This window comes from Pelophylax lessonae (genome assembly GCF_965119305.1).
Source record: "Pelophylax lessonae genome assembly, chromosome: 9".
Taxonomy (NCBI): Eukaryota; Metazoa; Chordata; class Amphibia; order Anura; family Ranidae; genus Pelophylax; species Pelophylax lessonae.
The window spans coordinates 256,463,283-256,490,069 of NC_138776.1; the positions used below are offsets into that span (position 1 = coordinate 256,463,283).

The 26,787-nt window shown below is 44.7% G+C and overlaps 1 protein-coding gene across 1 annotated transcript in view; it reads left to right on the forward strand.

Annotated features, from left to right (window-relative positions):
- LOC309564396 (uncharacterized protein) overlaps positions 1-24,412 on the forward strand; it is a 107,914-nt gene extending 83,502 nt beyond the window's left edge. The window contains exons 22-23 of the mRNA XM_082269024.1: positions 1,702-1,820; positions 24,357-24,412. Coding sequence (XP_082125150.1) covers positions 1,702-1,801 — 100 coding nt within the window. The 3' untranslated portion in view covers positions 1,802-1,820; positions 24,357-24,412. The remainder of the gene's footprint in view (positions 1-1,701; positions 1,821-24,356) is intronic.
- The last annotated feature ends 2,375 nt before the right edge of the window (positions 24,413-26,787 follow it).

Here is a 26,787-nt window from a genome sequence, read left to right on the forward strand (position 1 = left end):
TACGTTGGCTCACTTTAAGCCTAGCTAGAGGCCTCATCCCGGTACTGTTGTTTAGAGTCGGTGGTCGGCTTTCCGGCGGTAATGACCGATGCGGTTCGGGAGCCGCTCGATCGTTACCCCAGTGAGGGGACGCCCCCCCTCCCGCCGCGGCTCTGCCCGGGTCTCCCGTCCAACCGGGAGACCCGAGCAACCAGCCGGCGCGTCCACCAGCTGGATGGAATTCCGATCTAAGCTGGATGCGGCTTCGATCGGGTCTCCGATGACGTAATCTGAAGGCGGCGTCCATGATGTCACATCCGGGTTACTCGGCTGCTAAAGACGGCAGTTTCAAAAAGTGAATGTATTCAAAAATGCTGTTTTTGGCGTTTTGAATACATAAAAGTGTAGTGGAGGGGTTTGGAGTCTTTTAGACCCCCGATCCCTCCATAAAGAGTACCTGTCACTGTATATTGCTGTCACAAGGGATGTTTACATTGCTTGTGACAGCAATAAAAGTGATCAGATTTTTTTTTTTTTAAGAAACCTGTGTTAAAATTTATAAAAATAATATAAAATAAATAGGAAAAAAAAATAATAATTTAGCCGCCCCCTTTGCTGTGAGCTTGCGCACGAAAGAAAACGTATATATGGTAGTCGCGCCGCAATTTAAATTACTGTTCAAACCACACATGTGAGGTATCGCCGTGATAGCCAGAGCGTGTGCAATAATAAAAAAAGAGCTATACTCTAACTCTAAACTGGTAACCGTTAAAAAATTTTAAAGTGTCGCTTATGGAGATTTTTATTGACCGTAGTTTGTCGCCATTCCACGGATATGCGCAATTTTAAACAGTAACATGTTGGGTATCTATTTACTCAGCGTGACATCATCTTTCACAATATACAAAAAAATGGGCTAACTTTACTCTTTAGTTTTTTAGTTTATGGGAACAAGGGTTTCTTTTTTCACAACCTCTCTCTCATTTGGCTGTACATCTCCTATGGATCACAGGAGTGCATTTCGTTTTCAGCAGAGGTTGGACTAAAGTCCGACACCCGGCTCAGCCTCCCAGCAAGCCGCTGAGAGCCTTAGGCGGCCGTTCCCCGCCTCTCCACAGCCCTGCGCTCCAATGAGTGAGGAGGGGGCAGAGCAGAGAGCTGTGACTGGCATTCAGCAGCTCCCTGCTCGGGGAGCTGTCGGAATTGAGCCATCGGCGGTGTTTAATCGCTTGTTTCTCAGTGCAGAGGCGCCGGGGGTACAGATGCAACATTGGAACGATGCTGCATCCACCTAGGTAAGTATAAGTGGCAAAAAAAAAAAAAAAAAGCCATACATTTCTTTTAAGACCACGTGTCTTACAGTGAACAGAAAACAAGCAGGGGCCTTCCCCACAGGAGGAGGCCCAAAAGCTGTGATCCAAGAGGTATTTATACTGCTTAGACAGCACATACAGGATTGGCCAATAGTAGACATTAGACAACTTTGTCAGCATAACTACTTGGAATAGATTGCCAAGTATGGGATGCCACTCTATAGATAAACAACAACAAAAGTACAGGATAACTTTAGCACATGCTACCAGATGGTCAAGGTCAAAAAAACATTCCAAGTTTCCTGTTTTATCTACCTCAAAGGGTCTTGGAGAGTTCATGACAGGAGTGAGTTATTGATTACCTCAGGCCTATGTGATATTTTGATACTCAGTTTTATTTCTTTATCAGTTACAGAAAAACACTGTATGATGTTCGTTCAAAATCTCCAAAAAGACCAGAACTTGAAATTAAATACAGAAGACCACGTTTACAAATGGGAGCTTATTGATCTATTTACAGCTCTGAAGGTAAAACAACGTACTACTGCAGATTCTAATAACCATAGTATTTTCATACTTTAAATAGTTTAGACTGGTAATGAAACAGTTTTGGATGCTGTTTGTGGGACACATGCCCAAAAAACTTAATTGAAGTACACAGGGTGTGTGTAGTATGTCCAGTTCTCCTGCCTCAATCCCTCACATGTATCGGCAATACCCACCTGTCACAATGACAGCCGAGCGTTTTCTTGCAAATACAGTAGCTATTATAGCCTTTTTGCAAAAAAGTGGACCAAGTTCTGAAAGTGTTCTGAAAAGTGAGATACTTTGAAAATTGTTTCATACTTATCACAATTTTCCTTTCCCGGCACTTAACTATGGCAGCATACATATGCTACTAAGTTCTGCCCTAACCTAACCCCCGAGGACCTGAGATGACTAAAAATCAAAGGCTACAGGTCTCTGCTCCCATTCTCGTAAAAGGTTTAAAACAAGAGAAATTGCATGTTACCCTGGTTAGGCACCAGGAAAGGAAAATTACGGTGTCTATAATAAATTTTTTGAGTTTTACTGCATATAAATGACAGTACACATACGGTATATACATTGCTACATAGAAGGGAATGATGCCTATAGAAATTTAAAGTTTGACAAAGGAAGAAGACAAGGTGGTGGAAGCAAATTCAGCACAAGTCAATGAGGTTGGATCCACACTGTAATGTGACATGAAGGTGTTGTAGGATGACCAGCTGGTGAGACTCTAGCAAAAGCCACCCAGGAAGCCAAAATACTCCTTGTAGAATGCACAATGAATGATCTTTGGCAAAGGATACCTGCTAGCTCTGTATGCTGACTGAATTGTGTTCATCAGCCATCCTGCAATATTACTTCTACAGTTAGTGTGGACGGATTCTTATCTCCAGCTATCTGTATAGGGAGACTCATCCACAATGTAGCTGGCTAGAAACACACAGGTAGATGTAAATCTTGCATACATTTTGGTGTACTCTGATGGTTATGCATACCTCCCAACTTTCTGAGATCGGAATGAGGGACATCTATTAGCAAAAGTATGCAGGTATTGGACGCACCCCCTGCCACGCCCCCTTAAAGGAGAATTGTACAAAAATAAACGATTGTCTAAACTCATAAGTGCTTTTTTACCACTACTATTCCTTAATATCGGCTTTTGAAATTTACAAATGCAGCAATTTAGAAATTGGATGAAAGGTGTATCACTGTAAAACACTTTTTGAAAGATAAATAGTGCATTGTATATACAACTATATAGATCAGACCAAAATGAGGGACAAATGAGGAAGAAAGAGGGACAGAGGGACTTTGTTCCAAATCAGGGACAGTCCCTCAAAATCAGGAACAGTTAGGAGCTATGGGTTATGTGATAGCCTGGTGATATCCACATGGTTCTGGCATCAGCATGGCTCTGAGATTCCCCAAGCTATACTGTGAGCTGTGATCCTTAAAGTGGAGTTCCGGCCACGGGGGTGAAATTTAGCTAAAAATACCCCCGGGACAGTCAGGGCTAGTACATTCCACAATGGATAGCCTCTGTACTGTCCTGGGTCGCACTTACCTTTTAGAAAAAATACTTACCTTGAAAATTTCTTCTCCAGCGCTGCCATCTCGGGTGTGGGCAGCTGAAGCCAGCGTGATCCTCTTCCGTGTCCTCTTCCCCCAGAATGCACTGCACCGGCCCCGCTTGTCACTTCCGGTGCGGGCACGTCATCCCTCCACAGCTTCTCGGCATGCCCAGAAGCTGTTTAGCAGGGAATGCCGTGTCTGCACCGGAAGTGACGAGCGGGGCCGGTGCAGGCGCATTGATTCCTGGGAGCGATGACGTTCAGCTCCAAGGAATCAATGCAAAGAGGAAGTGATGGCGCGGGCCGCGGCCGCTGAGGGAGGAAGTGGAAGAAAGGTGAGTATATTTTTCTTCAATAACAAGGTAAGTAAACAAAAAAAAAATCTTAACTATCCATTTGTTTTTCAGGTGACCAAGAGCAAGCGGATGGCCCAAAATCGATTATGTCGATTTTGTGGCCGGAACTCCGCTTTAACTTGTAACTGGGGTGAGCTTTACATACCTGGCTTCCTCTTCAAGCGGGTTTGGTGAACAATACTGAAGTTCAGTTGTTGAATAACCCCATCAAAGTCAAAGAGAGCCAAATGTTAAAAAAACACTAATGGTCCTTTTTAGTCTAATGGGCAAGGGATTGGCATGGGGGCTGGGCATTGCCTTGGGGGAACATCCTCCAAAAAGAAAAAAAAAACATAACAATGCCTAAAGGGTGACATGAAAATGCAAATTCTCTTTAAATAACATGCCAGGAGGATATCCTTAACCTGCCTCTGGCAGATCTGTACCATTGAAAAGCAAAAGCCCTGTGTGCTGCCAAAATTAATAAGATTAGGAATCATAAATCATAAACCCCCATTGAAGCTGCAGTAATCACTAAATGTGTGCCTACATCATGTGTCCAAATAACTAAACTTGTGTCGCGCTGCTCCTTACCATCTAGATATATCCCAATGACTAGTTCAGTTACTGACCATAAACCAATACAATCCAATAAATAAACAGTGAACATTGTTTAAAAAACAAATGTGAGTATATATATATATATATATATATATATATATATATATATATATATATATATATATATATATACACACACACACACATTCACACACACACACAGTAATAGATATATATATATATATATATATATATATACATATACAGTGGGTACGGAAAGTATTCAGACCCCCTTAAATTTTTCACTCTTTGTTATATTGCAGCCATTTGCTAAAATCATTTAGGTTCATTCTTCTTCCTCATGAATGTACACATAGCACCCCATACTGACAGAAAAACACAGAATTGTTGACATTGTTGCAGATTTATTAAAAAAGAAAAACTGAAATATCACATGGTCCTAAGTATTCAGACCCTTTGCTCAGTATTTAGTAGAAGCCCCCTTTTGATCTAATACAGCCAGGAGTCTTTTTGGGAAAGATGCAACAAGTCTTTCACACCTGGATTTGGAGATCCTCTGCCATTCCCCCTTGCAGATCCTCTCCAGTTCTGTCAGGTTGGATGGTAAACGTTGGTGGACAGCCATTTTTAGGTCTCTCCAGAGATGCTCAATTGGGTTTAAGTCAGGGCTCTGGCTGGGCCATTCAAGAACAGTCACAGAGTTGTTGTGAAGCCACTCCTTCGTTATTTTAGCTGTGTGCTTAGGGTCATTGTCTTGTTGGAAGGTAAACCTTCGGCCCAGTCTGAGGTCCAGAGCACTCTGGAGAAGGTTTTTGTCCAGGATATCCCTGTACTTGGCCGCATTCATCTTTCCCTCGATTGCAACCAGTCGTCCTGTCCCTGCAGCTGAAAAACACCCCCACAGCATGATGCTGCCACCACCATGCTTCACTGTTGGGACTGTATTGGACAGGTGATGAGCAGTGCCTGGTTTTCTCCACACATACTGCTTAGAATTAAGGCCAAAAAGTTCTATTTTGGTCTCATCAGACCAGAGAATCTTATTTCTCACCATCTTGGAGTCCTTCAGGTGATTTTTTAGCAAACTCCATGCGGGCTTTCATGTGTCTTACACTGAGGAGAGGCTTCCGTCGGGCCACTCTGCCATAAAGCCCCGACTGGTGGAGGGCTGCAGTGATGGTTGACTTTCTACAACTTTCTCCCATCTGCTGACTGCATCTCTGGAGCTCAGCCACAGTGATCTTTAGGTTCTTCTTTACCTCTCTCACCAAGGCTCTTCTCCCCCGATAGCTCAGTTTGGCCGGACGGCCAGCTCTAGGAAGGGTTCTGGTCGTCCCAAACGTCTTCCATTTGAGGATTATGGAGGCCACTGTGCTCTTAGGAACCTTAAGTGCAGCAGAAATCTTTTTGTAACCTTGGCCAGATCTGTGCCTTGCCACAATTCTGTCTCTGAGCTCTTCAGGCAGTTCCTTTGACCTCATGATTCTCATTTGCTCTGACATGCATTGTGATCTGGAAGGTCTTATATAGACAGGTGTGTGGCTTTCCTAATCAAGTCCAATCAGTATAATCAAACACAGCTGGACTCAAATGAAGGTGTAGAACCATCTCAAGGATGATCAGAAGAAATGGAAAGCACCCGAGTTAAATATATGAGTGTCACAGCAAAGGGTCTGAATACTTAGGACCATGTGATATTTCAGTTTTTCTTTTTTAATAAATCTGCAACAATGTCAACAACTCTGTGTTTTTCTGTCAGTATGGGGTGCTATGTGTACATTCATGAGGAAGAAGAATGAACTTAAATGATTTTAGCAAATGGCTGCAATATAACAAAGAGTGAACAATTTAAGGGGGTCTGAATACTTTCCGTACCCACTGTATATATATATATATATGTATGTGATCCTGCGCACAGCAACCACCCTGTAGTAGTAAAATTACTATAGGGCGGTCAAGAACTGGTTAAAATGCAAAATTCCTTTAAATAACATGCCAGAGTATACCCTTAACCTGCCTGTGAAGTGGCGCATCTGTACAATGCATACAACCTACTACAAGAAACTGATGTTTACAAAGAAAAAAATGCCAGTAAGCCCCCGTTCACACTAATGCGATTTGTCATGCAATTCGACAGTTCAAAATAGTATGACAAGTCTCACCTATTTGTGCCTATGAAATCAGTGCGACTCTGACTCTGAATTTGGAAATGGTTCTTGCATTATTTTTGGCGATTTTTATGTGCGACTTGCATTGACATCTGTGCATGAAGTCACATAGATGTCGGCAAACTGCACAAGACATTGCACTTACCAGCAGCTTTGAAGTAGTTGTGGAGTTCTCTCCAGATTCCATGCTAGACCTTTATCAGAGCATGCAGTCTGGAAGGTCATAAAAGGGGGGGGGCAAGTATGGGTTCCCCTCTTTCTGAACCACACCTAGCCACATGCCCTCCAAATGGGGGTGTATTTCGCCAGAGGGGACCCCTCCTGTTCCTTACCTTGTCTCAATGATGAGGAGAACGAGGGTCTTTTCTCCTTAACCCTGGCCCCGTGGTTGTGGGGTCAGCAGATGGGGGGGGGGCTTATCAGAAACTGGAAGCGCCCTTTAAAAATAAGGGATCCTCCAGATACTGTCCCCCATGTGAACATGTAAAGGGGTACATAGTACTCCTATTCATTCACAAAAAAGTAAATGTAAAAAAAGATCATTTTTTGACAAGTCCTTTCTTAAAAAAATATACCCCCCCCCCCAAAAAAAAAGCCCCATGATGTAGAACCATCATTAATCACATCGTCTAGTGATGTGGATTCTCATCAATCACGATGAATGATGCCTGTTAAGTTGACAAAACGAAAAACCTGCGGACCGATGAACATATCTGCTTCAGTCACTACACTTTCCACGATTAACAGCTGCCCTATCCGCCACTAAATGCAAAGGGGTGGGGTATACCCAGTGATGTCATTGACCAAATAAGGCCATGTGGTCATATTTGAAAAATGTTGTCAGCCAAATATGCCTGCCGCTTTGTTTATATGGCCGGGGATTCCCGACCAGCAAATGAATTGGGCTGGATGAAGTCACTGGTTGCTAAGAACGTGGCAGATGCCAGCGCCCGTTGCTCCCCTAACAACCATTGATGGTAAAAGCTCATTCACAGCCATAACCTTTCCCACTGCCCACACAAACTTAAGATAAACAGATCCATGTCTGGCAATGAGATCTGTCCCTGACTTTAGCAACTCCCACACACTCGTACTAATCTGCATGCATTCAGATTGACCATTCTCCATCAGCCAACTTCTACAATACAGAGAATTCATGGGTGTAGCCCTAGGATGCAATCTACCCAGTATAGCAGTAATTCACAACCTAAGTTATAGGCATGGATGATAAAATACACAACAGTCTCAAGAGTCTGAAACACGCAGACGTATAGATGGAACCCCTCAGATATTCGTAAAGTCAAAACACTGATGCTTCACACCTACCAGAACCAGTAGACCCATAAAAGACCCTAATATTAATATCTCCTCCACATTTTATCAAAAAACTAGCATCTTCAATGTTGAGCAACATCCTTTTTGCGACATCAGGCTTTTACAGAATGTTTTACGACTATGTGCTGCACAGGATTGAAATGATGGATTATTACTTTTTTTTTTTTTACAGAGTTTGAAGATTGAAATACACAATTCTATCTAAAAAAGTCCAAGTGAGAGTTTACTGTACCAACTCAAAAACTGCGCTTGGAAAAAAATAACAAATCACAGTGAAAAATTGTAAATAGTACAAACAATGATGAGAAGCAATGGCTCTGCTGCGAGATATTTTCCACAGACCAGATTCTAATACAGTAAAACCTTGGATTGCGAACATCATTTGTTCCGGAAACGTGCTTGTAATCTAAAGCACTCGTATATCAAAGCCAATTTCCCCATAAGAAATAATGGAAACTCAAATGATTCCTTCCACAACCACAAAAAACAAAAAAAATGTCAATAGGGAATACATAAAGCAGAATCCAGCAGGAACTACAGAGTATAAAAGAGAAGAGGGGCGCCTCTAAGTGTAGCAATATGGTTAAATTTAATGAAGGTTCAACATTTAGCAACTCACATGGTTGATGATTAAAGGAGGCACATCTTAGTATGCCGGCCTCCGGGGTAAAGCTGTCCACATAGGCCATCCTCCGCACCGCCATCGACGTCAACCCTTCCACACTGCGCTCCAGGAGCACTTCAAGCCTCACTTTCAGATCGCTCTACTGCAGGGTAGTCTTCCTGGTCATGACTGCAGACTGACGGCAGTGAAAGCTGGCGGTGTGGAGGATGGTTTACCCCGGATGCCTGCATACTTAGATGTGCCTGTTTTAACCAGTTGCTGACCGCCTAATGTACATTTACCGCGGCAGGACGGCTCTGTTGTGTGAAATCAGTACGTCATTTTGTTCAATAGCCACTAGGGGGCGCACGTGCCATGGTGGCGCAATCAGATGCTGATTTGACAGAGGGGGAGCCAAACAGTGGGTCTGGGGGACCCGATGTCCACTGGCCACCTGTGATCGCTCCCGAGAGAGGCAGAATGGCATTAGGCAGTAACACAGATCACTGCCTTCCCCCCACACAGTTAATAATCAATCCAAGGGAACACATTTAACCCTTTGATCGCCCTGATGTTAAACCCCCTCCCTGCCAGTGTCATTAGTAACAGTGCAGTTTTTTTTTAGCACTGCTCATTGTATTAGTGTCACTGGTACCCAAAAAAATTCAGTTAGGGGTCGGATTTGTCCGCCGCAATGTTGCAATCATGCTAAAAATCGCTGATCATTACTAGTAAAAAAAATAAATAAATAAAAATGCCATAAAAATATTCCCTAGTTTGTAGATGTGTTAACTTTTGTGCACACCAATCAATATACACTTATTGGGATTTTTTGCCAAAAATGTGTAGCAGAATACAAATTGGCCTAAATTGATAAAGAAATTTGATTTTTTTTACATTTTTTTTTTATTGGTGGTGGTTTCATAGCAGAAAGTTAAAAAAAAAAAATATATATATATATACATATATATATTTATTTATTTCAGAATTGTCGCTATTTTTTTGTTTATAGTGCAAAAAATAAAAACCGCACAGGTGATCAAATACCACCAAAAGAAAGCTCTATGTAACCATATTGCTACACTTAGTGGCTCCTCTCTTACTTGAGCCTGAAAGAAGTTAAATATGAACCCTTTCTTATTTAAACGTTTGTTCATAACATCACTGTTCCTCCTTGTGACATGGACAGCCCCTCTGACTGAAGTAGCACTGAACTCACATCAAATTGTTACAAATTTCACAGAAGTAGTGGTTGAATTTGGGTTTCAAATCGCACCTGGTGTGACCACAGGCTTCTACTCAGTTGCTACTTGTATTGCAAGACATCGCTCATTTATCAAATTAAAATTTATAAAAAAAAAATTTGCTCATCTTGTAAAACACTCGCAGACCAAGGTTTTACATACACAGATGTCACACAATTGATTATATGGCTTTTGTGTTGTTATTGCAACACTATATTATGTTTTATTTGTTTTTCGATTTTTTGATTTTTGCATTTCTGATCATCCGTGTTTATAGTGCGGCTCTTTTTTGATATATAAGTGAGAGTTTACACCTAGCCTGTGCCAACCTGCCATTCAGATGCATCAGCTGGTGTTCAGTGAGGAATACACGGGACCCAAACCACCCCTCGCTGTGTGGGCTCGTAGATAAGGCATTTGGCCTTTCTATGACAGTGTGCTGTAAAAAATGTTATTGTATTCTAAGTGAACTTCTTGACACTTTATTGCTAGAATGACCGCCATTTTCTAAACTAACTTTTCCCTGGCTGGATCAAAAAATGTTTCTGCATACTAGACCCAAACCTCCTCCCACTTGGCTAGATCATGACATGAGCGATCTGTAGAATCGCGAAACGCGTCAACCTGTCCCATGTCTGTGTGATGCACTCATGTATTCAAGTTTTATGGGGAATAAAATACTTCCATTTTCATCAACTCCTGAGTGCGGTCAAACTTTCTCTTTGATTACTTGATTGGATGGCAGATCCGACCTGCACCGGAGTGCTTTGCCTCACCTGAGCGGCTTTTTCTGTTACTACAATAGATCATGACATGGACATATGAACCTGCCCCAAAAAGATGCATGGAAAGGGGCTCTATTAGTAGCTGAAGGGATGAGACTGCACCAGGAGAAGCCCAACCTGAATGGATACCACATGGGGGCGGTAGGTAAGAAAAGTTAGACAGGAGGCTTATTTCTGGCCTATTAGTTGTTGGGGACACATGAGAGAATGGAGGTGGTGTTCTCTAGCCTTAAATTTTTAGATATCCCAGATCCTATGGATTGGGTTAGGGTGGAGTCTAGCACCATATGTATGCATCTGACATTTAGTGTCCATTCACACTGGTACGACTTGTCAGGCGACTTGGTCAGCCTGGCATGTCGTGCACCGTCGCTCTCATAGTGTAGTACAGGACCGGTTCTAATAGGAGCGACACAAGTATCTCCGACTTAGAAAAAGGTCCTGTATTACTTCGGGGCGACCTGGAGGCGACTTGCATAGACTTTCATTTCATAAAGTCCGTGCAAGTCGCGCCGAAGACGCGCTGCACGCGACTTCACAGGTCGCCCCTGAAGTCGGAGCAGCGTAGTGTGAACCGGCACTTCTGCCTCGTACACGCAACGATTATCAGCCGACCGATCGTCTGACTTTTGTCCAGAGTTGTGTTTTGTTGGTTGGAATGTGCCTAGACTGCACACGAATTTTCTCGGCCAACAAAAATCTACTTCAGAAGTGATGTCATGTTCTGGTTGACTTTCCGTGTGTTTTTTCTTCTTTGAGCATGCCCAGTCTTGCTCATCAGATTTTTGTCTGCTGAAATCTGTACTGACTGACGGAAAATCGGCCGTTGTGTTGACGGCCAACAAAAATTCTATAGCCTGCACACCAGATTTTATTTGGCCGAAAAGTCGGAGTCGGTTGTCGGAAGCATCATACTAACAAGCCGAAAATCGGCAGATCGGTTGTCGGACGTAATTTCCCGGCCAATAATCGATGCGTGTGTACGAGGCATTAGGCACAATGAAAGACAGAAACAAAGTAACAGTGATACGTTGTATTTTCTCTGTTTCATTCATCTGCAGATCAAAGGGATAAGCTTCAGTTTGCCTATGATAAGTATAAAATATGCAAATAAAATTTTTCCCTATTTAGCCCTTAGTTTGCCATAACTCCATCTTTTCCCATAAGATATTATTTTTATGACATTTTTTTTTTTATTTCTATTTTTCTAACAAACAGATTTTAAATCTGTATTGTAAATAAAATGTAAAATTGAAAAAAAGCCAAAAAAAATAAAAAATTGAAAAAAAGCCTTTATTTTGTTTGTAAATAACCCTGCAATGCTTTGTACTAAAAAGTATAGTTGTCGTCATCATCGCTGTTTTGAACAGGACAAATTATAGAATAAAATGTATACTTTTTTTTAATCTAAGGTACGAATGAACATTGATCAAAGTAAAGAAAAATGCATTTTTGTTATTTTCTTATGGATTACTTTGCCTGTCCTAAAATATATATATATATATATATATATATATATATATATATATATATATATATATATATATATATATATATACTGTGTGTATATATATATATATATATATATATATATATATATATATATTAGTTTGTTATACTAAAGTAGATCTTTAACCCTAAACAGAGAAACTTTTGGTGCATGCATAACTAGACCTCCATAAACGTCACACAGGCCATTTCTTAGATTAGAATCAACATAGAGGTCGGCCCCATAAATTCGAAAGACTGTGGTGGAGTGCAGAGTCCCAGGGGCGTAACTACAGGGGTTGCAGGGGTTGCAATCGCTACCGGGCCCCATGCTCCAGGGGGCCCGGTAGCAAACCAGTGGGTGAACTTCTAGGATCTCAAAGGTCACACTTGCGACCGGGCCCTGGCATTTCACCACTGTGGGGAGGCCCCAAGATTGCAGGAAGGGGGCCCACTGCAGAACTTGTGAAAGGATCCTGATGCGGGACCATAATAAAAGGCCATGCAATGAGAGTAAAGAGCCCCAGGATTAGTGGGAAGAGCCCCGGGCTTGAAGGGAAGGGCCCCGGCCAGGAGTCTGGGGGGCCCTTCATGGTTTCTTGCATCGGGGCCCTGAAGGTTCTAGTTACGCCTCTGCAGAGTCCCACGTGTGTTTGATGGCTCTTGGATCCCCCCGACAGGTAGTTACCTTTTCCATATATTATAACTCACATGCACATTCTCTATTATGAGCTGGGCGGGTGGCCGACTGGAGACAGCAATAAGCAATAAACTTGCCGGGAAGAGGTGATGAGGTTTTGAGACTGTTATTCTATTTTGAGCTTTCTTTCATGTTTTGGATATGTTAGCCATGTACAGATATACGTGATGGACTTGTTTCTGTCCTGCTCCACATGTGTAAAATGTTTCATTACCTGTACTGTGCTTTATTTTTTCAATAAAACTTTTCTAATTTAAAAAATAATTTTTTTGGTAAAACATATTTTTTTTTTCTTGCAGGTTTCCCTGAGGCAGTGGTGATGTGGCCCTGGCAACACAGGTGCACCCTGGGAAGGCTACTTCACCACTGCCTTCCTGGGAAAACATCACCTAATCTCACACATGAGCCATATTCGATTTGGCACATGCTCCATACATAATCTGGGGTGGCTTATTATTGAACAAAATCATGCCACCCCAGATCTTATTTACGAAGTCCTTTAAGTTACCTTGGATGTACCTCATTATAAGCCCAGTTCTCATACACAGGCAGCACAGTGGCTCTGTGGTTAGCACGTCTGCCTTTCAGCAAAGGGGTCTCCAGTTCCAAGCCAGGACACTATCTACATGTACATACACAAAAGAAAATTGCCAACAAGACTTTAATGAGGCACAGCCAAAGATGTAAAATATACAAGACCTTTTTATTTAAAAAAAAAAACAGATATTACATACATTTAAAACCATATTATCATACATAGTTACCAAATATACGTGTACATGAATAACCATCATTGAATAAATCAAAGTTGAGCTAAATTTCCATAGGGTGGGTAACCTGTGCTTTATTCTCTCTACTCGTTTCGCGAGATGCAAGCTCGCTTCCTCAGGAGAGTTACAGATGAATTGTGGACACTTCCACTTAGGGGTGTACTCACTTTTGTTGCCAGCGGTTTAGACATTAATAGCTGTGTATTGAGTTATTTTGAGGGGACAGCAAATTTACACTGTTATACAAGCTGTACACTCACTACTTTACATTGTAGCAAAGTGTCATTTCTTCAGTTTTGTCACATGAAAAGATATAATAAAATATTTACAAAAATGTGAGGGGTGTACTCACTTTTGTGAGATACTGTACAATACTTTGCAGTACTGTATAGTAAAATACCATTGTGAGGCTGTTAAACAAAGGGAGGGAAGATGACCGCTTGATTGAAGATTGATTGGCACCTATAAAGAAAAACACTTTATCCCCATTGTTTTTTTTTTTTTGAAAATTTCTGTTTATTAAAGTTTTCATGAAAAAACAACACAGTACACAACACAATGCCACACAGGGCAACCACAAAACAAAAAAAACAAGGGACAACACGTCACCCAACCCCCCCACCCCAGGCTCCACCCAGTGGTTCTCAGAAAGAAAAAAACTAAGCCCCCGAAGGGGCAAGACAACCCCCTGATGTTAATTCAGTACATGCTCAAAAGAAGCTCATAAAGCAGAGAAACGTCCCCAAATAAACAATAAATATGACAAGAGCAGTCCATGATCCCAAAGGAAAAGCAGGTAAAATGAAGAACCATGAAAAACGGATACCAACGTTGCGGCAGATGGAGAACACATGCAGGCAGCAGCCCACCCCACCACCCCCCACAGCATGAACACAAAGGAAATACAATATTACAGGCTCTCTAAGGCTGGTCATCGGAGGTTGAGGCCGGGGAATCAATCCATATCTTGCACACCTTATAGAAATTACGAGGACACCCCCTGCTGAGATACATAGCTTTATAGAGCGGAGTCACCTTATTCACCAGACTTTTCCAAAAACTGACGGTGGGGGCCAACGGGCTCTTCCAGTGCAGGAGCAGGGCCTTACGGGCATAAAAGAGGAGCAGGCTAACAAGCGTGCGGACGGCCCTTGCCGGGGCCAGTTCCTCTACCAAGCCCAAAAGGCACACCTCAACAGAATCAGGAACCAGGACAGCAACCACAGCCGTAATGCAGGCCAGCACAGCAGTCCAATAATCCCGAACCACCGGGCAGCGCCAGAAAATATGACTAAAACCCGCCGGGGAGTGTGAACAGCGCCAGCACTCGGCAGAGGACGTGGGAAAGATACGGGCCAGCTTCGCCGGCGTATAATATATCCTATGCAGGAACTTAAAATGTATCAGGCGGTCCCTGGCGGAGACCAGGTAAGCAAAAGGAGCGCACCACATATCATCCCAATCATCCCCATCCAAGTCCGGAACCTCCTCCACCCATCTAGCCCTACACCTAAGCACCGCCAAGGGAGTAGTGGCAAACAATTCCTTGTACAAGGCTGAGAGAGCCTTCGGCATAACCTCAACTCGCAGAACAGTCTCCAATGCAGAGGACTCAACCTCTACACGGGAAGCACCAAACTGCGCCTGAAAAGCATGACGGAGCTGAAGATAATGGAAGAGATATTGATTCGGCAAGGCAAATCGTGCCTTCAGGGCATCAAAGGAACAAAGAACTCCCCCGGAAGTAATATCCCCCAGCGTCTTTATCCCCCTGGACGCCCAGAGGGCAGGATCCGGTATCGAGGCAAAGTGAGGAAACCCCGGGTTCCGCCACAGCGGAGAGGCAGGGGACACCCCAGTCGCTCCAGGTTCCATCAGTGCCCGCATACAATCCCAGGCCTTGATGGTGGAGCGCATCGTGCCAGTCAGAGGAAAATCAGCCCTAGCACCGCGATACAAGAGAAGACGGAGGCTCTCATAGGAGCCCAAGACAGCCGCCTCAAGAACCGTGGCAGAGTCCCCATCATCCCCTCAAAGCCACCGCCTAGCAAACACTCCCTGCCCAGCCAGAAAGTATTTAAAAAGATCAGGCAACGCAAGTCCCCCCTGACCCCAGGGCTCCTGGAGCACCTGCAGGCCAATCCTCGGAGGGGAGCTACCCCATATAAAGAACCCAATCAAGCCATGGACCCGACGGAAAAATGAACGGGGAACCCACACCGGGGAGTTCCTAAGGAAGTACAGAAAAACAGGAAGGAGCTTCATCTTTACCAAGTTAATGCGCCCCAAAACCGATAGCGGTAAGTCCTTCCACACCTCCGCCCTACGCTTAAAAACATCTAGCAGAGGTAGCAGATTAAGAGAAAGATAATCCGCCACCCGAGCCGTCACCCGGACCCCCAAATAGGTGAATTCCGTAACCCATTTTAGTGGCAACGCACCATCTGCTGCAGCAGGAGCACCCGGATCCAACGGTAGTATCGTAGATTTGTCCCAATTAACCCTGAGGCCTGAAAACTTGGCAAAGGTGTCCAAAATAGTGAAAACCGCCTGCAGGGAGCTATTGGGGTCCCGCAAAAACAGGAGCATGTCGTCCGCATAGAGAGCAAGACACTCCTTAATCGAGCCAATCTCCAACGCACCAACCTCCGGGGACGCCCGCAATGCAATAGCCAAAGGTTCTATCATCAGGGAGAATAGGAAGGGCGAAAGAGGACAACCCTGCCTGGTCCCCCTGCCCACCCCAAAAAAGGGAGACAGAGACGACCCAATTTTCAATGCCATGCGAGGGGTAGAGTATAAGAGAGAGATCCACTTACAAAACTTAGGACCAAACCCCATGCGCCCCAACACCCGCCCCATATACAGCCAGTCCACCGTATCAAAGGCCTTGGCTATATCCAACGACACCACCACTCTGGTACCCAGAGAAGCATGTGACACCTGCAGATGGGTAAACAGGCGGCGCAAATTGGTGTCCGTGGATTTGCCCGGCATAAATCCCGTTTGATCAATGTCCACCAATGAGGGGAGGACCCGAGCCAGTCTAGTAGCCAAGACCTTCGTAAGGATTTTAGGATCAACAGTGAGCAAGGCAATGGGGTGGTAAGAGGAGCAGAGGGTGTGATCCTTACCCGGCTTAGGGAGGAGAACAACATAGGCCTCCAGCATAGAGCTCGGCAGGGCTCCCTCGTCAAAGCAGGCAGCATACAAGGCCTGAAGTCGAGGAGCCAGGGAATCCGAAAACTGTCGATACCATTCCACCGGGAGCCCATCCGGGCCTGGTGATTTAGTAGGAGGAAAGGAGGAAATGGCTTTCTCTATCTCCTGCAGAGTGATATCATTATCCAACCAGGCACTATCATCTTGCTCCAATACTGGAATCGGCAGAGCAGCCAGAAGGTTCTCCAGGTTCCCCCGGGTCATACGCAGGCAGGGCGAATACGTGTCAGCATAGTAGTCCACAAAGACCCGAACTATCTCCTCGGAGTCCCTAACTAATTCCCCAGTGCAGGACCTAATACATGGTATACTCACCGAAGGCCTCTGATCCGCCACCAGACAAGCCAGCAGCTTGCCATTCTTGTCCCCCTTCTCAAAAAGTGACTCCGCTCTATGTCTCAAATTAGCATGGGCAAAATCCGTATCCAGCAGAGCCAAGCATCTCCTGGCCTCCTCCAGGGCCGCATAAGCAGCAGGCCCCGGAGTGGCCAAGTAGTCAGCCTCCAGCCCGCGGACCTCCAATAAAACAACCTCCCTAGCAGCATTAGCGTCTTTACGCGATGCCTTAATTGCAGAAATATAATGACCCCGCATAACTGCCTTAAAGGCATCCCATAACACCACCCCAGCAGTGGAGGAGGCATTCTCTTCCCAGTATGCAGGCATATGAGGTTCCACTATTTGCACCACTCGCTCCACCTGCAACCAGCCAGGAGACAGGCGCCAGGCACCCCTCGTACCCCCAGGTGCCATCCGCAACGTCAGCAGGAGTGGATTATGGTCAGACAACCCTCCAGCCAAATAAGAGGCATCTTGTACCAGCGAGAGACAATGAACATTGGCAAAGGCCAAATCTATCCTGGATGCCGTCCTGTGGACCCCAGACCAGCAGGAATAACCCCGTACCCCCGGATTCTTCCAACGCCACAGCTCAGTGAGCTGGGCCGCGGAAGCCCATGACAACAAGTCAAAGGCCGATGTCCTCCGTGGATTAGAGGTATCCAGTCCGCCATCCAGGATAGCATTAAAGTCTCCCGCCAGCAACAGGGGAAGGTGCACGTAAGGAGCCAAAGTCACCAGGGGGTCCAGGAGGAGCTGAGAGTGAAACGGCGGCGGGCAGGTAGACACTAACCAAGACTAGTGATTTTTGATGCAGTTCCAAAAGAACAACATACCGTCCTCCAGGATCCGTAATCACCCTTTGTATCAAACAGGGTGCACTCTTACCTATCAATATAGAAACCCCACGGGCATACGTGGAATATGTAGCATTAAAGATTCGTTGGATCCAAGGCCGTTTCAGAGAGAGCACCCTGCTCCCATCCAGATGCGTTTCCTGGAGGAGGATAATGTGAGGCTGAAGCTTTTTAATATAATTAAACACTGCCGTGCGTTTTACCTTATCATTAAGCCCTCGCACATTCCAAGACAGAATCTTAATCAACCCCGCCATAGTACAATAATGAGGGAGACATAGCGGGTGGAGCAGAGGACCAGAAACAGCCCAAGGAGCCATCCCCAGCACTCAGCCCAAGCCGCACAACCTGGAAAAAGAAAAAGCATGCATGCAATGTAAATTAAATGCAAAGAGCAAACATCAGAGGCATGTAGTAAGAAAATGTGACCACCAGATAGAGCCCAGAGCCTAGAGAAAAAAAACATCCCTGCTGTAATACCCAGAACCTGAGAACAAAAAAAACAACTAAACAGTGGTATCCAGCTTAATCCCTAAACCCAAAACTGTAATCAAAGGCATGGCTGTGTCATAGAACAACAGCCGGCAGAACCCGTGTCCAAAACAAAAAGACTGCCCAACTAGCAGGCTGTCAGTCCAATTGTTCAGAAAAAAGAAGAAGAAAAAAACTCCCAAAAAAACCCAAAACAAAAAGTTCAGTGACGTGCAAAAAATAGAACAGAGCTCCCATGGGCAGCAGTCCAGTCCACGACCCCACAGGAGAGAACGAGAAGGACATAACGTAGAGCCAAGGACAAGCCAAGGGGGGGCAGCCAGAACACACGGAAAATAGACCTGAAGAGACCCCCCCCCCAAGAATCCAAGTCCAGGAGGACAGCAGCAGACAGGATCAGAAGCCAGGGGGGTAAAAACAGGTCAGCTCATAACAGGATAGGCACAACAGGCATCAAAAACTGGTGTAGGCGATTAATTAGATGGACTCCAGCCAATCCGCAGCCTCCCCCGCTGAGTTGAAAAACAGCGTAGAGCCCTTGTAATCCACCCGCAGCCGACTTGGATACATCATGCCATACTTCAGCCCCTTGGCCCACAAACCTTTACGCACCTCAGTGTAGGACCTGCACTTCTTCTGCGTCTCCACCGAAAAATCAGGGAACAACATGATCTTACTGTTTTCAAACTGTAGCTCCTCCCGTTTACGGGCTTCCGTGAGAATACGGTCCCTGTCTCGGAAATTCAGAAACCGGACCAAAAACGGGCGAGGGGGCGCCCCAGGCGGGCGAGCTCCGGTGGGCACCCTGTGGGCCCTCTCGACCACATAGGTAGGGGGAGGGGCAGGCAGGTGCAATAGATCACAGAAGAATTGTTCAGCAAATTGAGTGGGATTAGATCCCTCAGCCTTCTCTGGCAGGCCAACCACCCGGACATTATTGCGACGTTGTCTATTTTCGGCATCCTCCATCTTATCCGCCATGGCGCTCACTTGGGCCTGCATAGCAATAATCTGGGCAGAATGAGAGGCCGTAACATCCTCCACTACTGAAATGCGACCCTCCGTTTCAGTCAGGCGCCCCTGTATTTTGTCCAGATCATGGCGGATAAGGGTGCATTCAGACGCTAAGTTGTCAATGCGAAGCATGAGAGCAGTCCATCAATGGCAGCCAAAATAGGAGCTGTAATGTCCTCACCTCCAGGGGTCCCTCCAGCCTGACACACCGCTCCCAGCAGCGATCCTAAGTTGCCTGGCTCCCCCATCTGCACAGGGGGGGGGGGGGTCCCCTGCACAGGGGGGGGGGGTCCCCGGCGACACCGACATCCTACCCGCCTTCTGAGGGGCCCGAACAGCCGGAGATGACAGAGGAGAGGAGGAAGCCTGTGCAGGCAAGATGGCGGCGGCCGCGCCTGTGCCACGCTTCTGGGTCGTCCGCTGCAGCCGCGGGGTGGGTGCAGAAAATGCATTTTTTTTCCTCCGCATCAGTCCTTACCGATGCCCGAGGTGGATGGGGCCAAAACCGCCGCTCTACAGGGTCCAGGGGCCGCAGATGGAGATGGATTAGACAGGATGATGCGGAGCTCTGGAGAAGCACGTCCGGCGCCGTCTACATCCCGGCCACGCCCCTTTATCCCCATTGGTTGCTTGATTTACTTTCACATTTCACTTCTAAGCATTTTTTTTTTTTTTGCCTAGGATCAAAGCAGTGAGGATCTTCTAGCAATAGCTGTTGGGTGGGGTGAAGGAGTCACGGGACCTGGAAAAATAAACAGAGAAAGCCAGCAGAAAGATTGTGTACCTGTATTGAACTAATTCAATTAAAGCTGTTAACCATTGAAGACCATACACAAAAAAGGAGGGGTTGGATGTAGGAGGTGACAAGTCCCATGGGGACATTTGGTTAGCCCCAGGTCCCCAGAAGTAGGCAGCTGATTTATGTAAAAATATATTTACAATGATGTTGAGGTATAATTCTGGAGGCCAATTGGTGCTTTGTATTTTCTTTGTGTGTTTTTTTGTATCCAGTGCATTATCCTTGCTTTCTAAAAATCACAATTTTTATTTCTTGTTTCTCCAACAAGATTATATTTTTGTGAGATGACAATACTGTGCTGTGATGATCTCTGCTCCGCTATCTCTTCAAACCAAACTCTGAGCACACTGGAGACAAGATTTATGATTGATGAGGGGATCTCAGAATCAGATCGCTACTTTGAGGGTCTCCGATGTCTGGGCTGCACTGTGGAAAAATTCAGGTACCATCCATTATTAGAGTAGTAATAAGAGTAGTAATAACCATTGTATACTGTAAGGAGTAACGTCTATTCTATGAGAAGTAACACAAATTATATGCTAGTTAAAGATTTCCAAGAAAATTATAATCTATTATCAATTTTGGGTTTAATCATGTTAAGCCTTAATACTGTACAATAAAGCTCAACTCGGGACAATCTTAAAGATAAATCTTTTGAAGTTTCAATTCCTTATTATGCACCACACCATTAAAACCCGTAAAATAGGTTATTTTAGATGGTCTGTGTTTAGTATTACCATTTGTATTACATGCTCTGTGCCTCAAGGTTTGTTCAAGCAGCTTGTGTATTTTTCAGAGGAGGGGTCATGCAAGAGCATTTACATCCATTCTTCACCACACCTGGTAAATGGGGAGTCCTGAAACCCAGCAAATTTGGAATCTAACAGCTAGTCTCCTGATGTTCCTAAATTTCTAGTGCCTCCAAATAAAGGGGTCTTGGAAATATAAGAGGAACTTCCCCCTACAACTACTTTGTCCCCCAAGTAAATCACATTTCTTTGCAGCAGTAATGTAGGTCCAGACATTATTGTAGTTCAGATCCCTAATTCAGCTTGGTAGGATAGAAGGACAGAATGAGGTAGGAAGGACCATGAATTGGTCGGCAATACTGCCTGTGGTCCCCCGGCAGCTGGCCTTTCCCCCATTACTAATTTGCCATGTCTTGTTCTGCACTGTAGATAACGTAACAAAGGCACCACACTGATGGCAATAGAGTCCAGAAGAATATTTTATTTAAAAATCAATATTAATAAATTGGACCATAAGGAAGGCTGAACACCGAAGAATTGATGCTTTTGAACTATGGTGTTGGAGAAAACTCTTGAAAGTCCCTTGGAAGGCAAGAAGATCAAACCAGTCAATCCTGAAGGAAATCAACCCTGAAGATTCATTGGAAGGACAGATCCTGAAGCTGAAACTCAAATACTTTGGCCATCTAATGCGAAGAGAGGACTCATTGGAAAAGAAAGAAAACGGAGAAAAACAAGATCGACAGCATCATCAAAACAATGAACATGAAGTTAAGCAAGCTCCGGGAGGCAGTGGAGGAAAGAAAAAGCCTGACAGGCTATTAGTTCATGGGGTCACGAAGAATTGGACACGAGTCACGACTGAACAATAACAACAATTAATACATAGACAACACATTTCAGGGGTTTACACACGCCTTCATCAGGCCTTTAATATAATGCGGCTTCAGCAATGCTTGGACTCACAGCAATTTGAGCACATTATAATTAAGCACTGATGAAGAGGGGGCGGGGTGTAAACCCAAGAAACACATTAGCTATTTTATACTATTATTTATTATAAAACGTCTACAATACCATTGGTGTGGTTCCTTTGCTATGCTTCACATGTCTATTTTCAGGTTAATAGATGAGACGGTCACTCATCTTGGACATTGATTAAAGGAGATCGAGCATCTCTTATGGCTGTTCCCCTTTGTTCTGCTTTGTGTATCCTATGTGGAGGCGGCCATCTTGGTCTTTGCTCCCTTTGCTGACGACGTGATCCTCCTTTTGACCGTACCAGAAAAGTCCCTACCAGCAGTGACTGATTTACTCAATGTTTTCAGTTCCATATCCTATCATAAAATTAATTATTCTAAATCTCTTATTCTTGACTTGGGAAAGGCCCCCAAAGTGAAACTCAAGCTACAGTCTTCCTACCCATTCACTTGGGCGCAGGACGGGATCTCCTATTTGGGGATCACATTAACTCCCAAAATACACCTAATGGCCCGCGTGAACTACGAACCCTTGATCACTAATTTTCACTCGCAACTGAATAACATGACATGCTCTATTATATCATGGGTAGGTAGAATAGCGGCATATAAAATGTCTATCCTCCCACAGATCCTGTACTTCTTTAGAGTCCTTCCCATCCCCATTCCGAAAAAGTACATAACGACCCTCACAAAATTGTTAACCCAGTTCATTTGGCTACACAAAAAACCAAGGTGCGCAAGGAAACATCTTATCGCTCATAAAAAAAAAAGAAGGTATGGGGCTCCCGGATCTACATGACTACAGGTTAGCGGCCATCTTAGAACAATTGGGCTACTGGTTCAAGTTATCTGATAGACCTCGATGGGTAGACATGGAGACGTCATTCTGCAATGCTCCGGATCTGGCATCAGTTCTATATATGGATCATTTAGTCCCTGGAAATACTTCCTCCCTTTCTCCACCCATGGAAGCTTCTGTAATGGCATGGCGCCATGTTATGACCAGTGCCAATAGAGAACCCCCTATCGATATTCCACCTATACAAATACAAAATTTGGAATCCAGAATACCCTTTCTATATACCAAACCTCTACTCAGCCATGAGATCAAATATGTTCAAGATTTTTACACAGATGGCCATCCCACATGGTCAGATATGCAGAGTCGTTTTTCCCTCCCTCCCTGGCTATATTTTGTTTGCTTTCGCATTTCACAATATTTGTCAAAATACCCCTTACCTGTTTTATATGTCTTTCCTTCTGTTTGGGCTTTCCTCACGGGTCCAACACACAGGAAAGGTGGAATCTCTCTTATTTATAATGCTCTCCAATACAAATCAGAATTCCAACTTTCAGTGGCTATTCAGAAATGGAACAAAGATCTGGACACGTCACATTCATTGTCAGACTTGTAAAGGGCGATTCAATCTAACTATCGCTTTTTTAAATGTGTGGGACATTGGGAAACGATACTTAAATTGCTTCACAGATGGCATTACACGCCGTACAAACTCTCCAAAATTTCACCCCATCATTCTGACCAATGTTGGAGACAATGTGGACAGGTGGGAAATTGAACCCATATTATGTGGGAATGTCCATGTCTAACGGGATACTGGAAGCTTATCTTTCAAATGATTTCCTCCTTAACAGGGATTATACAAAAACCCTCCATGGGTCTGGCCCTACTCAATCTTGGGATCGATAAGTTTCCATTATCTGTTAGACAAGTTGTATGTCACGTATTATTAGCGGCACGCCACAACATACTAGTCAATTGGGGCACTCAAAATTCACTTAAGCTATCAGACATTAGATTAGCGGTTAATCGCAATCACCTGTTTGAACGCCTACTAGCAATTAATCAGGGCTCATGTGTAGCCTTCGATAACAGATGGAAGATGTGGACTGACTTTAGAGGGTAACAAAACTGATTGATAACTTCACTTTCTACTAGAGGTTGGCGCTTTGTTAAGATGGGGCCTGGTCGGGAAGCCGCTGTTCCCTCCCCTCTTGTACAGTTAGTACCCGTTGGAGGTGCAGGAGGGGAGGGGATGATGGAGAAACGACCGGTGCACCGTCTCCCGCTTCAACGAGATATTATCTTCTTTTGTGTCTAAGATATTATCTTCTTTTGTTCCTCATATTAACAATAGATTTTGATATTTTTTCTGACTGTCTGGAGTTACTGTATTGCATTTGATAACCATATTCTGTGTATTTTTGTTTTATTTGTGCATGTTGCATGATTTTGAAATGGTCATGTTTTTTGTGTTTGTTTATGCAAAACCAAATAGAAATGTATTGTTTAAAAAAGATGGAGGGATTGTAAATTGCCATGATTAGGCACCAGGAAAAGAAAACTATTTAGAAAAAAACTGGCATGTTCGTTGTTGAGCAACCTCTTTTGGTGCCATCAGGCTTTTACAGAAGGTATTAGTACTGCACGGGAGGGAAATTATGGAAATTATGGATTGTTCATTTTTTTTTTTACAGAATTTAAAGATTGAAATACACACTTCTGACTCGAAAAAAGTCAAGTGAGAGTTTACACCTAGTCAGCTGCACTGGCTGGTGTTCAGTGGGGAATACAGAGAAACCAAATGACCCCTCGCTGTGTGGACACGCAGATAAAACATTTGGCTTTTACCAGCCAGTGTAATGTTTAGACCCAGACCTCCTCCCACTCGGCTGGATCAAGACATGGACATATAAACTTGCACCAAAAATATCCACATAAAGGGGCTCCTACCCATGTAGGCACTATTAGTAGCTAAAGGGATGAGACTGCACCAGGAGAGGTTTAACCTGGATCGAACCCGTATGAGGGTGATAGGTAGGAATGTTAGACAGAAGGCTTATTTCTGGCCTATTAGTTCTTGGGCACAAATCAGAAAACTGAGGTTTCCTTTTCTAGCCTTTTATTTTTAGTTACCCTATGGGTTAGGTTAGGGTGGAACCAAGCATCATATGTATGCTGACATTTGGGCACAATGAAAGACAGACACTACAGTATATTTCAATTAGACTCACCACGGCCATCCTTTCACAATAAATGTAAATCCAATGAATAAATAAAAAATAATGATATTAAATAAGAAATAAAATATGAAAATTATTAATAAGAATATAAAAAACACAAAAATATAATGAAGAATTACAATATACTAATCTACCTATCTGAAATAAAGCAATTCACATCAAACTCAACATTCAAGTCGGCAGGAACCATGACCTTGGATCCAAAACGATTCCCTGCAGCTTACATGTCAAATGAAATCCCCCCTCCCCCTCCAATGTCTTATCACTTTCTCTATGCCCCAAAATTTGAGGCAACTGGGATCCCTATAGTGATGTTCTCTAAAGTGTTTTGACACACTAGGGGTCTTAAACCCTTTCCGGATGTTGTTAACATGTTCCCCTATTCAGACATGAAGGGTTATCGAGGTTCTACCAATATACTGTAACCCGCACCCACATTCTAACACAGTGGTTCTTAACCTGGGTTAGATCGAACCCCAGGGGTTCGGTGGGTCAGTCTCGAGGGTTCGGCACACCCTCCGCTAGTACCACTTCGCTGTCAGGGACTATTTCTCCAGTTTCGGGCATGTCTTTCCGCTCCCACTCCGCTCGCACTCGCAGCTCTCTCTGCCCCTGGCTCACTCTCACTGCTGGCTGTGCAGCTCGGCTCCTGGTCCGAATCCGATCCAGCCAGAGCCGGCGTCGCCCACTGTGTAGTGGTGGTGGTGGTGGGGGGGGGGGGTTTTGGAGACAGGCCAGACGTGCGGTGCGGAGAGGGACTGTCTGGGGGAGGGACTAACCCGTGCAGCGGCCGCCCAGCGCAGCGCGGGAGAGAACCACCAGGCCAGGCAGCAGCAGAAGAAGCCGGCAGGTGAGAGGCCAGAGAGCCAGTGGTGACAGTGGAAAACCTAGCCTGTGATCGGGAGTCGGGACACAGGTGAAAAAAAAGGTAGGACTAAAGTAGTACTTTCTGTACTAGTCTAGTGACTGACTGTGTGAGAACACTGAGAAGACTATGTAAAGGGGATCTATTTTATGGGGAACCTGGCCTGCTGTAAGGGGGTGAGATCTAAATGGGGGACGGGACCTCACCTCACCCAGGCCTGCTGAAAGGGGGGATCTATATGGGGGACATGATCCCCCATACAGATCCCCCCTTACAGTAGGCCAGGGTGAGATGAGGTCCCCCATATAGATCCCCCCTACAGCAGGCCAGGGTGAGGTTAGGTCACTCTGGGGTCCCCCATATAGATCCCCCTTACAGCAGGCCAGGGTGAGGTTAGGTCACTCTGGGGTCCCCCATATAGATCCCCCCCTACAGCAGGCCAGGGTCTGGACCTCACCTCACCCTGTCCTGCTGTAAGGGGGGAGATCTATATGGGGGACGGGACCTCACCTCACCCTGGCCTGCTGTAAGGGGGATCTATATGGGTGACCTGGGATCCATAGGGGGGACCTCACCCTGGCCTGCTGTAAGGGGGGATCTATATGGGGGACCAGGTCCCCCATATAGATCCCCCCTTACAGCAGGCCAGGGTGAGGTGAGGTCCCGTCCCCCATATAGATCTCCCCCCTTACAGCAGGCCAGGGTGAGGTGAGGTCCCGTCCCCCATATAGATCCCCCCTTACAGCAGGCCAGGGTGAGGTGGCATGAGACATGATGACATGAGAGTGGCACTTGCCAAGATAAAGCCGCCCATTTCTGAAGTGGTCTCTGAAAGACCACAGCAGAAGTCACACTAATTTGCAGTAAATATTCATCATTCTGTTTTTGTGTGAAAATCATGTTTTAATGGTTTTGTTCTTAATGGTTTTGTTCATTTTGTGCACCTATGTATAAATATATACCTAAAATAATATATACCTATGTTTTGAATTTGAAAAAAATCATATTTTATTTTTCCAA